We start from the raw sequence: 14,101 nt of genomic DNA on the forward strand, positions 1-14,101 counted from the left end.
TAAGATGCGCGGATTAATCCTGCGTCCGTACGTGACTCTGTCTCATTACAGCAGATATGTTTATTCTGTGCAGCGATGGGTTTCCTCACGAGAATTAAACTGTGTTCCAGAGAGTCCAGCCGCTTCCTGCTGCAGGTTCTGGAGTCCGTCACTGAAGCAGATCTGGAAGAGGTTCTGGAGCGGATCCTGGATGCTGTCGAGAAACAACCGCGTGAGTCTCACCATGAGGAGGAGGAGGAGGAGGAGGAGGGGGGGTGATGATGAGGAGGAGGAGGGGGGGTGATGAGGAGGAGGGGTGATGAGGAGGAGGAGGAGGGGGGTGATGATGAGGAGGAGGGGGGGGGTGATGAGGAGGAGGGGGGGTGATGAGGAGGAGGAGGAGGGGGGGTGATGAGGAGGAGGGGTGATGAGGAGGAGGAGGAGGGGGTGATGATGAGGAGGAGGGGGGGTGATGATGAGGAGGAGGGGGGGTGATGAGGAGGAGGGGGGGTGGTGAGGAGGAGGGGGGGTGATGAGGAGGAGGGGGGGGGTGATGATGAGGAGGAGGGGGGGTGGTGAGGAGGAGGGGTGAGGAGGATTGTTATTGTTTCTAGAGTCCATTATTAATATTTGCGACTGAATGCAGTGATGTATTCACTCTCAAACATCATTCATTTGGTAACTTTTGTTCTTGATTACAAGAAAAACATTAGATTGTTCTTGTTGTGATTTATCTCGTCATTCTTTTAATTCATAAGTTAACACTGCAATTATTATTTTTTCAGTCGATGAAAGTAGCCTAAATTGTCAGTGATTTCTCTCATTATATCAAGAATTTGTTATTTCGATCTGCAGTCCAATAAAAGTTTTTTTTCTTAACGTTGAACTTCTTAAATTTTGTTATGAAGATTTTTAAATCAACTTAACAAATATGCTAGGCTAACACATTTTCTTCATAACCAATATAGGAACAACAACTAGCCTATTTCTTCTATTCTTCAAAACGAAGTTTTCATTAAAAAAATCATTAAAAATCCATATGACAATTAAATTATAATATATTTATTATATATAATAGTTTTGTGTCACATGGATGATGTTTGATTTCCATGAATTTATTAGCCTAAGTAGCCTAATGTTTTATTTCATTCTAACCTCGGGAAAAGTTTTTACTGGGAACCAATTCATTTTTAATCCCTGATTTTAGACATACATTGAATAATTAACATATTGTTGCTTGACTAAACGTTTAAAAATAGCAGTAGAGATGTTATAATGAAGGGAACTGAAAAGACAAATGCATCTACTCGAGAAATAATTCAAGAAAGAGGCATCGGACTTATAATGCAGAACATATTCAAGACGCATTGCTATGGCCTTTATTTGGAAAACCAGCATCGCAGGAAAGCTAATGTTTTCTCTTATATTAAGCACAAACTTAGAAAAGTCAAACAAACCTTAACGTCTCGATCGGGAAAAGCACCGGTGTTTTCCAGTGTTGTCTGTGGCGGGGCGGGAAAGACGCTGCGTTTTTTGTTAGTGCTTTTATTTTGGTTCTGCAGAATTTTCCAGTCGTGACCTGCAGTCGTTAAGTGTGTGGTGTAGCAGACTGACTCAGTCGTTAAGTGTGTGCTGTAGCAGACTGACTCAGTCGTTAAGTGTGTGGTGTAGCAGACTGACTCAGTCGTTAAGTGTGTGGTGTAGCAGACTGACTCAGTCGTTAAGTGTGTGGTGTAGCAGACTGACTCAGTCGTTAAGTGTATGGTGTAGCAGACTGACTCAGTCGTTAAGTGTGTGGTGTAGCAGACTGACTCAGTCGTTAAGTGTATGGTGTAGCAGACTGACTCAGTCGTTAAGTGTGTGGTGTAGCAGACTGACTCAGTCGTTAAGTGTATGGTGTAGCAGACTGACTCAGTCGTTAAGTGTGTGGTGTAGCAGACTGACTCAGTCGTTAAGTGTGTGGTGTAGCAGACTGACTCAGTCGTTAAGTGTGTGCTGTAGCAGACTGACTCAGTCGTTAAGTGTGTGGTGTAGCAGACTGACTCAGTCGTTAAGTGTGTGGTGTAGCAGACTGACTCAGTCGTTAAGTGTATGGTGTAGCAGACTGACTCAGTCGTTAAGTGTGTGGTGTAGCAGACTGACTCAGTCGTTAAGTGTATGCTGTAGCAGACTGACTCAGTCGTTAAGTGTGTGGTGTAGCAGACTGACTCAGTCGTTAAGTGTGTGGTGTAGCAGACTGACTCAGTCGTTAAGTGTATGCTGTAGCAGACTGACTCAGTCGTTAAGTGTATGCTGTAGCAGACTGACTCAGTCGTTAAGTGTGTGGTGTAGCAGACTGACTCAGTCGTTAAGTGTGTGCTGTAGCAGACTGACTCAGTCGTTAAGTGTGTGGTGTAGCAGACTGACTCAGTCGTTAAGTGTGTGCTGTAGCAGACTGACTCAGTCGTTAAGTGTGTGGTGTAGCAGACTGACTCAGTCGTTAAGTGTATGCTGTAGCAGACTGACTCAGTCGTTAAGTGTGTGGTGTAGCAGACTGACTCAGTCGTTAAGTGTGTGGTGTAGCAGACTGACTCAGTCGTTAAGTGTGTGGTGTAGCAGACTGACTCAGTCGTTAAGTGTGTGCTGTAGCAGACTGACTCAGTCGTTAAGTGTGTGGTGTAGCAGACTGACTCAGTCGTTAAGTGTGTGGTGTAGCAGACTGACTCAGTCGTTAAGTGTGTGGTGTAGCAGACTGACTCAGTCGTTAAGTGTGTGCTGTAGCAGACTGACTCAGTCGTTAAGTGTGTGGTGTAGCAGACTGACTCAGTCGTTAAGTGTGTGGTGTAGCAGACTGACTCAGTCGTTAAGTGTGTGCTGTAGCAGACTGACTCAGTCGTTAAGTGTGTGGTGTAGCAGACTGACTCAGTCGTTAAGTGTGTGGTGTAGCAGACTGACTCCGTCGTTAAGTGTGTGGTGTAGCAGACTGACTCAGTCGTTAAGTGTGTGGTGTAGCAGACTGACTCAGTCGTTAAGTGTGTGGTGTAGCAGACTGACTCAGTCGTTAAGTGTGTGGTGTAGCAGACTGACTCAGTCGTTAAGTGTGTGGTGTAGCAGACTGACTCAGTCGTTAAGTGTGTGGTGTAGCAGACTGACTCAGTCGTTAAGTGTGTGGTGTAGCAGACTGACTCAGTCGTTAAGTGTGTGGTGTAGCTCTAGATGCATGAATGCTATTATTGAGAGGACAGCAAAGCGCTCTTTGTTGAATTCCACCACTGAAGCACATTCTCTGGATCTGGTTTGTTCACGAGACGGCTGCCAAGATATTCTGCTATTTCAGCGTCGATGGGCTTTGGTGCTGAAATGCAGAATACACCGTCTGTGAATTGGTCAGCAGATTTGCTTTTTGGCTGGTGGTGGCTCATCCTGGACCTGGTTAAAACTTCATCTTTTGGATCATTTCTTTTGCACCTTTGAATTAGATTGTAAAAAAAAAAAAAGAAAGTCATTAATTCCTAGGCTATTAAAATGAGTTTGTTTGTCCTAAACTCATTCAGTTACTTTTTAAAGATTTTTATTCATTGTCATTTATTTGTTTATATTTCTTGACTTTAGTAATCTTATTGTAATCTGTAAATGCACTGCATGCAGTGGCGGCGCTAGGACGGGCTATAGCCCCATCAGAAACCTGCTTAGCCCCGGCACAGCCCCCCCAAGCATTTCCAAATGATTTCCCTGTTTTTTTAAACTCTCTGTGTCACTCTCATTAACAATGAAAAATAAACCTTAAAAACCTCAAACAAAAGTGCCTAATATGTGGGCTATAAACAATTGATCGTATGAGGGAGCGGTGAAGCAAGCAGTGCGCTAGACGAGGGGTCAGTTCCTGGAGAGTTTAGTTCTGCTCCAACACACATACCATGTAGCTTTCAAATAAGCCTGAAGGACCTGATTAGCTGGATCAGGTGTGTTTCATTAGGGTTACATCTAAACTCTGCCGGGCTCCGGCCCTCCAGGAACTGAGTTTGACGCCGCTGCGCTAGACAGTGATCCACTATAGACTCTGACACAACGAGAGACGGGGCTGCTTTCACATAGGCTGATAACGGTATATAAATCTTAAATTATTCCCTATGAAATTATTGCGGGGCAATTTAACTAATAATAAAAGTAATCTAATAATAAGAAGAATGTAACGGGCCTACATTAATTGGGAATGCTAAATCCTCTAAATATTGCCAATTTCTGATGCTTTGACAATATCTCTGGCTGTCATCTACACATGCAAATCAGCATGGGGAGGTTTTCTCTGCAATGCGTGCCCGTCTGGAGATTGGCACCATCTATTGTACCATGCTTTCCTAACAGTTGGCATTGAGTGACTGACACTTGATGGTCAGACAAAAATTACTAGATATGTGTAAAAAAATAAAAAATATAATTTAAATAAAGTAAAACAATGAAAAAATAAAAAATCCCAACTTTCTCTTTTCTATGTTCATTCATAACTTCTATTCCTTTAAGTGTCATATTTGGCAGTTGGCATTAGAAGTTATATGACTAATAACAGTGGCATATGAGAAGTTTAATATCACAGGAAAAAGTTAAATATGCCTTTTTCGAAGCTGCTGTATAAAAAACTGATAGCTAAAGTTAGGCGTTCATTACTTTCTCTCGATTTAATTAGTTTTTTAGCTCCCCCACTGACTGCATGCATCTCATTTCTTATTTTCAAAGCACTTGCTTGTTTTCTTAGAAAGTCTTATGCGAATAATCTGTTATTCGTATATAAGGTCTGTTCTTTTCAATTAGACTATAATTTTGCTTTAGAATATGTCTACAAACAAATTAAATAACATAATATTCAAAACAACACAGCCTATTTTAACTTCATTCATATTACACACCTCTGATCACAACATCCATAGCAATCGCATTTTGGGAGTCAGGAACATTGCAATTCTGTAGATGATGTGGAGGGGATTTGCTGATGTGTCACTAGTGGCCATCAGTTCTTCCAGACGCGAGGCACACACACTGGCCACTTGGGAGAGCACAGGCTCGAGGAACGCTGCTTGGCAGATTTTTTTTTTTTTTTCAGTGACAATTGAGAATTGTTTTTTAGATGTCTGCCTTGCTTTGCTTTTGTCAAGTAAACAGCCGCTTTAATTTTCTTCTCAACATCATTTCTATTACACACCAAATCCCATCCTCCCCCTCGGGTCTCCCGTGAAATTTTCTGACTGCCCGCAACAAAGATAAAACCGCCTGCTCCTGCGAGATTTACGCTGGGTCCTGCAGGAGCCCAAACCAATGCAGCCTTCTAATTGTTACGATGATTGTTGGTGGTGGTTATTGTTGTTTTGATGATGATGATGATGAAGGCTCTGTGTCTCAGTGGGGTCCAGTATGGTGGAGCTGTCGGTGGTGGAGGCGGCGGTCCAGGACTGCAGTCAGTCGTGTGATGAAACCATGTGAGAATCTCATTAACATCTGAACTGACACGCACTGTTTGTTCTTCTGTCTCTGACATTCATCTTCTTTACTCACAGCGACAACGTTTTCAACATCATTGGAGCCTTTGACGTGCCTCGATTCATCTTCAGCACAGAAAGAAAGAAATTCGTACCGTATGAAATAATTAAATAAATAATAATAATCTAGTGCATGTGATTTATATTTGAGTGAAAACACAAACACTGATGTAGGCGGTGTGTCTCATCTGCTGTGTTTGTGTGTGAACTTGATGTTTTCCATCACCAGGAATATGAAGTTCTGATCAGTTTTTGTTCTCTCTCAGCATCAACATGACGAATCATCCGGTCCCTAAACTCTGCGGTCAGTGCAGAGATAAAGCCGAGGTCTTCAGAGACCGATACACTATCTTACAGCAGGCGAGTCGCTATGTCTTTGCTCATGAACAATCACAACTGATAGTTATGTCCTTCCTAAATTATAGCATGTGTACGTGTGGACGCTTGTCAGGTGTTAACATCTGTCTCTCATTAACACCTTTATCTGATTCTACATATATATTCTGAGTCATTTGAGCCTAACATGGACTCTAGAGCTAGTTTAAACTCAGTATCTTAAAGATTGTCTAGTCATATGGGCAAACGACCTTGTGAAATATTATTTTATTACATTTAGTGTTTAAAAATGCTTTGTTGTCAGTTTGGGTGTTTTATCTGCCATTTACACGTGGTGGGGGAAAAAAATTATATACTAACATTTTGAAAATACAAACACTTTTATAAAGCGAAAATTTCATAAAGTGCTTTCATAAAGCAGCAGAACAGCTTTACAAACCCTTTACACAAAATCATTCTGCTGGTGTTTGGTGAATGAGGCCTGTTGTTTTAAAGCAGCTCAACAGAAATTCACAATTTCTATAATATCTTAATGCATCATAGTCTCACTGAGCAGTTTAGATGACCAGGCTTTTCATGAAGTGACTGATATTAAAGTCATAGTTCTGAGACTCATGTTAATAGCAGGTGTAAACGGTTAAGTGTTATGTGTTTTACAGAGAACACACAGGCATGAGCTCTTCACTCCTCCTGTTATTGGTTCAGCTCCTGATGAAGGGAGAAACAAGTTCCAGGTGAAAATGAACAAACCTCACTTTTGGAGACCGATAATGACGGACACGTTTTCAGTCGGTGCTTGATGATCTGTGACTGTATTACAGCTGAAGACGGTGGAGGCTCTTCTGGGCAGCACAGCTAAAGTCGGAGAAGTGATTGTTCTCGGCATGATCACACAGCTTAAAGAGGTATTCCCTCGCTTTCCACAGTCACGCTCATTTCTGTTCCGCTGCTTGTGGGTTACTCAAGGGGGGTTTAGTCTATATTATTGACTTAAGTTAATGAATTCTGTTACGAGGTAAATTTAACTAATGACGTCAAGGAGGCGGTTTAACAGAGCCGTAGCTTTACCTTTACTCTGTCCATAATGCATTTGTCAACATCAGAGCACATATACATAATGAATCACATAGTCTCTTACACTTTCACATGCGTCTGACTGACAGCTAAACCACACATGCATGTCAGTGTTTCAGCGTTAATTTTATGGATATTTCAGAAAGTTTTCTTTATAAATTCAGTTTAATAGCAGTAAGTTAACTCTTTCCCGCCAGCGTTTTTGAAAAAAGTTGCCGGCCACCTCCAGCATTTTTGCTGATTTTCACTAAACTTTCATGGCCCCAGAATATATTGTTGTGTGAGTAAATGAACATGCTATACATCAAAATAATGGAGAGAGATGATCAAAGCAAAGATGCAGTAGATGGCTTCCAGGCCTTTGCCACTTTCTGGATCCACATGTCACTCTGTAACATTAGGCAGTTTTATTTTTCGTATGCATAAATATGAGATAGCTCCGTCCACGCAATACATGCACAACCTTGAATGAGTGCGGTTTTCTAGTGTATTCATGTTAACTTCTCAATGTCAGTGGTTTGAGCCGTTTCAGATCCAGCCAAAATCATGACAACAGTGGGTTATATATAAGTGTATTTTAATACACTTAAGTTTGATTGTTAGGGACGGTTCAGTAGTGGCTGGACATTGGCAGAGACTCATCCGTAGTGTCTTTACTAAACTGAAGCATGAGTCTGTTGATGTGTTTCTGCGTGTGATAGAGCAGTACAGCGCTGAACTCCAGGGTGTCTCCTCATACTCACTCTGTGCTTTCAGGGCAAGTTCTACCTCGAGGACCCCAGCGGCGCAGTGCAGCTAAACATGTCAAAGGCAATATCCTTCCTGTGTTTATCATGACACACGTGTGCTGCTGACTCAGAGAAGGTTCTCTGTTTGTTCCTTAACGCTCTTCATACCAGTTTCACAGCGGCCTTTACACCGAGTCCTGCTTCGTTCTGGCTGAAGGTGAGTCTCTTTCTCTCTGCTGCTCAGCTCTTTCCATCCCTGCATCATGGATCTCTATACTCCCATGATCTGTCTGCGTTCACAGGATGGTACGAGGATTCTGTGTTTCATGTCAACGCTTTTGGTTTCCCGCCCACAGAACCCTCTACTTTCACCAGGTGTGCGTTAGCTTCTATTGACTGTAATATGGACCGTGTCGCTGGCATCGTTCTGCATCCACACAGAGTTTTCTTGTCTGTGTCCAGGGCTTATTACGGCAATATAAACTTCTTTGGCGGGCCGTCCAGCACTGCGGTCAAAGCCTCGGCCAAACTGAAGCAGCTGGAGGAGGAGAACGAGGACGCCATGTTTGTGGTCGTGTCAGACGTGTGGCTGGACAGTGTGGAGGTTCTGGAGAAGATCCAAACCATGTTCTCAGGTCCAGTGATTCTCTTGCGTGTTGATGAATGATATGGTGAACATCATTGTTAATATAGTCACCATGTGCTGCAAAATAGTTCTGGTGCAGTTAACTAATAAATGACATGTATGTGATTCATGCAGATACAGTCAGTGTCTGCTCATCATATCTGCACAATGAAAAGTTGACAATTTGACTATCCTGACTAATACTAGTCACATGAATAATAATAAATAATGTGAGCTGCGACAGTCTCTCTGCTAAAGCAAAAGTAAACTGAATCTGCTATCTGTTTGGATTTTGACAGCAATATGTTAATATCTGCAGGCTTCAAACAGGTCCTTGTGCTCGTAGTCTGTCTGTGTTTCTCCTCATGCATCTCATCACAGATCAGAGCATGTGTTTGTCTCTCATCAACTATAATCAGTCTTTCCAGCAAAATAATGGCATAGAGGATAATTTCTTGTAAAGATTCTGTTATCAGATGTATTTATTTCTCTTCATAATATCAAGATTACTGAGCTGCCTTCTTATTGCCTGCAAAGCAAAAATGCTGCTTCCATCTCACATCAACCCATAAAATAACCCATCATGCCTTCATGAATTGTGTGTGATTGACTGAATACTGATTGATTTCAGGCTACTCTGCCATGCCGCCCACCTGCTTCATCTTCTGTGGGAATTTCTCTTCGGCTCCGTACGGCAGAAACCAGCTCCGAACACTCAAAGGTTTGACGTCTCTTCAGAACTGCTGCTGTTGCACGATCATGTTTTAAAGCTAAACTAATTGTTCTCGATGCAACGATGTGTTTGCAGAGTCTTTTAAAGCACTTGCTGATCTCATTTGTGAATATCCCAGCATTCACAACAGGTAAGACATTTGAATTGATTGAAAGCTTGAGACAGATTTTATTTATTGTGATGTGACTTTCTGAATCACAGCTCGACGACTCTGAAATGTGTTTTTGCAGCAGTCGTTTTGTGTTTGTTCCCGGACCAGAAGACCCCGGGCCCGGCACTGTTTTACCCAGGTATAATGTTAGGAGCAGTGTTTCAGTCAGTGCTGGAACCGTCTTCATTCACGTGTCAATCAATCCTGTTCCTCGAATGAATTAATGCACTTTAAGTGTAAAAGCTGTTTCTGCTTCCAGACCTCCGCTGGCTGAGCACATCACAGAGGAGTTTAGACAGCGGGTGCCCTTCTCCGTCTTCACCACCAACCCCTGCAGGTGTGTGTGTGTGAGAGAGAGAGAGAGAGAGAGAGAGTGTGTGTGTGTGTGTGTGAGAGGGAGAGAGAGAGTGTGTGTGTGTGTGTGAGAGAGAGAGAGTATGTGTGTGTGTGAGAGTGAGTGTGTGTGTGTGTGTGTGAGAGGGAGAGAGAGAGTGTGTGTTTGTGTGTGTGTGAGAGGGAGAGAGAGAGTGTGTGTGTGTGAGAGGGAGAGAGAGAGAGTGTGTGTGTGTGTGTGTGTGTGTGTGAGAGGGAGAGAGAGAGAGAGTGTGTGTGTGTGTGTGTGTGTGTGAGAGGGAGAGAGAGAGAGAGAGTGTGTGTGTGTGTGTGTGTGTGTGTGTGAGTGAGTGTGATCTCAGTGTGGATTGTGTTCAGGATTCAGTACTGCAGTCAGGAAATGGTGGTGATTCGAGAAGATCTCGTCAATAAGATGTGCAGAAACTGTGTTCGACTCCCAAGCAACAACCTGGACATTCCTTCTCACGTGAGCCAGAGCTTTATATATACTGTGTGAGTGAGAGAGTGTGTGTGTGTGTGTGTGTGTGTGTGAGAGAGAGTGTGTGTGAGAGAGAGTGTGTGTGTGTGTGTGAGAGAGAGAGAGAGAGTGTGTGTGTGTGTGTGTGTGTGTGTGTGTGTGTGTGTGAGAGAGAGAGAGAGAGTGTGTGTGTGAGAGAGAGAGAGTGTGTGTGTGAGAGAGAGAGAGAGCAGACGTCTGAGATTATAGTCATCATGAGCTGTTTGTACAGCTGTTGCTATTGATTTATTTTTAGTAAGCAGTTGGTTACTTTGAACATAATCAAGTGTCATAATCAAAATCAATTTGTTGTTTGTTAAGGGTTAAATAGGATGTTGAGCTTGTTAATTAGGACAAATAACTACATTTCATTACTAGTCGGCAGTGTTTTGGGGGTAACGCATTACAAGTAACATGAGTTACATAATCAGATTACTTTCAAGTAACTCCAGTTACTGTGTTTCTGATGTATTGAGTGACAGCTCTGGTGTTGCCATGTTGAGAGAAATCAGGAGAAATCATGAACATGATCTTACTGTAGTTCTAGACTAAATATCTACATGATCTTACTGTAGTTCTAGACTAAATATCAACATGATCTTACTGTAGTTCTAGACTAAATATCTACATGATCTTACTGTAGTTCTAGACTAAATATCTACATGATCTTACTGTAGTTCCAGACTAAATATCAGCATGATCTTACTGTAGTTCTAGACTAAATATCAACATGATCTTACTGTAGTTCTAGACTAAATATCAACATGATCTTACTGTAGTTCTAGACTAAATATCATCATGATCTTACTGTAGATCTAGACTAAATATCAACATGATCTTACTGTAGTTCTAGACTAAATATCAACATGATCTTACTGTAGTTCTAGACTAAATATCATCATGATCTTACTGTAGTTCTAGACTAAATATCAACATGATCTTACTGTAGTTCTAAACTAAATATCAACATGATCTTACAGTAGTTCTAGACTAAATATCAACATGATCTTACTGTAGTTCTAGACTAAATATCAACATGATCTTACTGTAGTTCTAGACTAAATATCTACATGATCTTACTGTAGTTCCAGACTAAATATCAACATGATCTTACTGTAGATCCAGACTAAATATCTACATGATCTTACTGTAGTTCTAGACTAAATATCTACATGATCTTACTGTAGTTCCAGACTAAATATCAACATGATCTTACTGTAGTTCCAGACTAAATATCAACATGATCTTACTGTAGTTCCAGACTAAATATCTACATGATCTTACTGTAGTTCTAGACTAAATATCAACATGATCTTACTGTAGTTCCAGACTAAATATCTACATGATCTTACTGTAGTTCCAGACTAAATATCAACATGATCTTACTGTAGTTCCAGACTAAATATCTACATGATCTTACTGTAGTTCCAGACTAAATATCAACATGATCTTACTGTAGTTCCAGACTAAATATCAACATGATCTTACTGTAGTTCTAGACTAAATATCATCATGAGCTTACTGTAGTTCCAGACTAAATATCAACATGATCTTACTGTAGTTCCAGACTAAATATCTACATGATCTTACTGTAGTTCTAGACTAAATATCATCATGATCTTACTGTAGTTCTAGACTAAATATCAACATGATCTTACTGTAGTGCTAGACTGAATATCTACATGATCTTACTGTAGTTCCAGACTGAATATAAACATGATCTTACTGTAGTTCCAGACTAAATATCAACATGATCTTACTGTAGTTCCAGACTAAATATCTACATGATCTTACTGTAGTTCCAGACTAAATATCAACATGATCTTACTGTAGTTCTAGACTAAATATCAACATGATCTTACTGTAGTTCCAGACTAAATATCTACATGATCTTACTGTAGTTCCAGACTAAATATCAACATGATCTTACTGTAGTTCCAGACTAAATATCTACATGATCTTACTGTAGTTCCAGACTAAATATCTACATGATCTTACTGTAGTTCTAGACTAAATATCTACATGATCTTACTGTAGTTCCAGACTAAATATCTACATGATCTTACTGTAGTTCCAGACTAAATATGAACATGATCTTACTGTAGTTCTAGACTAAATATCTACATGATCTTACTGTAGTTCCAGACTAAATATCTACATGATCTTACTGTAGTTCTAGACTAAATATCTACATGATCTTACTGTAGTTCCAGACTAAATATCAACATGATCTTGCTGTAGTTCCAGACTAAATATCTACATGATCTTACTGTAGTTCTAGACTAAATATCTACATGATCTTACTGTAGTTCCAGACTAAATATCAACATGATCTTGCTGTAGTTCTAGACTAAATATCTACATGATCTTACTGTAGTTCTAGACTAAATATCAACATGATCTTACTGTAGTTCTAGACTAAATATCGACATGATCTTACTGTAGTTCTAGACTAAATATCTACATGTATTTACTCATCTCACCTGCACTAAAACACATTCAGTGTTCCTCAAAATCAATAAAAACACTTGAATGCAAACTCAGAATATTATACAAACCTGCAATAATTAAATATGTTAAATAAGACAAATATAATTTATGTATTTAATCCCATTTTCTTAAATAATGTCTTTGCTACTGAGCTTCGACGATCCAATACAATCATACTAATAAGCAAAAATAACACATCTGTGTTTGATTGTAGTTATTGCTGAATAGTGTTGAACTTTCTTCTCCTGCGTCATATTCTTCATGTGATTAGTTTGAGCGGCGCCCTCTACTGTACAGACCTGCATCTACATTTCCTTCAGTCTGAGCCGGATTCACTTCACTTCTGGTGTGAAAGGGCTTTACATTTGTAAAAGAAGAAATTTTTATATTAAAAAGCAAGCCCTGCCCAGATTTAAAAAGTAACTCAAAAGTAATTAGTTACTTTTTTAGGGAGTAACGCAATATTGTAATGCATTACTTTTAAAATGAACTTTAGCCAGTTTATCTGGTGAACTTACTGCGCTGCGTCTGAAAAGCGTGTCAAATCCACGTCACTTCCAGTTTTTACAGAGTCGAGTGCTCAGAACAAGTTAATTGTAGAGTTTTTTTTATTTTTTTTTATTGTCTTTAATTTAATGGGTTATTATTAGCTGTTCATATATTTATAATCTAGCACGAATATAAACTGACATTTACTCAGTTCCTTCAGTCCTTTCTACAGATCGGTGTTCTCTGAATTGCTTGCTGACATACAGTGCGTGTTTGGTTAATTCTGTGTTTGTTCTACAGTTTGTGAGAACCATCTTGTCACAAGGTCATCTGACGCCGCTGCCGCTGTACGTGTGTCCGGTGTACTGGCCTTATGATTACGCACTACGAGTTTATCCCGTTCCTGACGTCATCGTCTTCGCCGACAAATACGACCCATTCAACGTCTGCAACACAGACTGCCTGTGCATCAACCCGGTACGTTTGCACCTGATTCATGTGAATATGAAATATGTGTGTGCATGATTAATGTGTCTCAGCTGGACGGATGGAATCTGACCGTTCAGTGAGTTTGATCTGAATTCTGTTGCCTTACTCATTCAGGGCTCTTTTCCGAGAAGCGGATTCTCCTTTAAGGTTTACTATCCGTCCAACAGAACAGTGGAGGACAGGTATGATTATTAATAATGCATCAACATTTACATATTTACACTGCTTAGAGAATCATCCCTCATATTTCTCTTTGTTCTCTTTACAGCAAATTGCAAGGGCTTTAAACAAGTGGAACGTCATGTGCTTCATGTTTTTTAATATTTTGTTGTTTTTGTCATTTCTGTTGCACTCTTTAAAAATGTAGATTTTCTTTTAGATTCTGTTACAGTAATTTCATATGGTAATGTTTGATTTGACTGTGTTCATGCACTTTTAAAGTAAAATAAATATGGATAAAATGTAGTTGTTGTGGGATTCATTATATCATTATGATATGTCTATGCAAAGGTGGATCATGTCTTTGTTCAAAACCACATATACAATATCTAGTATTGATGAAAGGTATTGGGAGCTGCTGAATATATTTTCAATATGAACATTTGGATCTGAACATATGCAATCTGCCTGATATTTATTTACTTTAT

The 14,101-nt window shown here is 40.2% G+C and overlaps 1 protein-coding gene across 1 annotated transcript; it reads left to right on the top strand.

Annotated features, from left to right (window-relative positions):
* Positions 1–75: 75 nt before the first annotated feature.
* Positions 76–13,911, top strand: LOC306850490 (DNA polymerase epsilon subunit 2-like; the record flags this gene model as incomplete). Its single annotated transcript, XM_079386144.1, has 18 exons — positions 76–211; positions 5,354–5,429; positions 5,508–5,585; positions 5,756–5,849; positions 6,485–6,559; positions 6,647–6,730; positions 7,656–7,723; positions 7,807–7,844; positions 7,930–8,002; positions 8,090–8,262; positions 8,884–8,973; positions 9,061–9,115; positions 9,216–9,275; positions 9,396–9,473; positions 9,848–9,956; positions 13,266–13,442; positions 13,569–13,636; positions 13,723–13,911. The coding sequence occupies 18 exons, from the start codon at positions 76–78 to the stop codon at positions 13,739–13,741; spliced, it is 1,551 nt and encodes a 516-aa protein (XP_079242270.1). The 3' UTR covers positions 13,742–13,911.
* Between the last annotated feature and the right edge of the window lie 190 nt (positions 13,912–14,101).

The sequence above is a fragment of the Barbus barbus genome (assembly GCF_936440315.1).
Source record: "Barbus barbus genome assembly, chromosome: 30".
Taxonomy (NCBI): domain Eukaryota; kingdom Metazoa; phylum Chordata; class Actinopteri; order Cypriniformes; family Cyprinidae; genus Barbus; species Barbus barbus.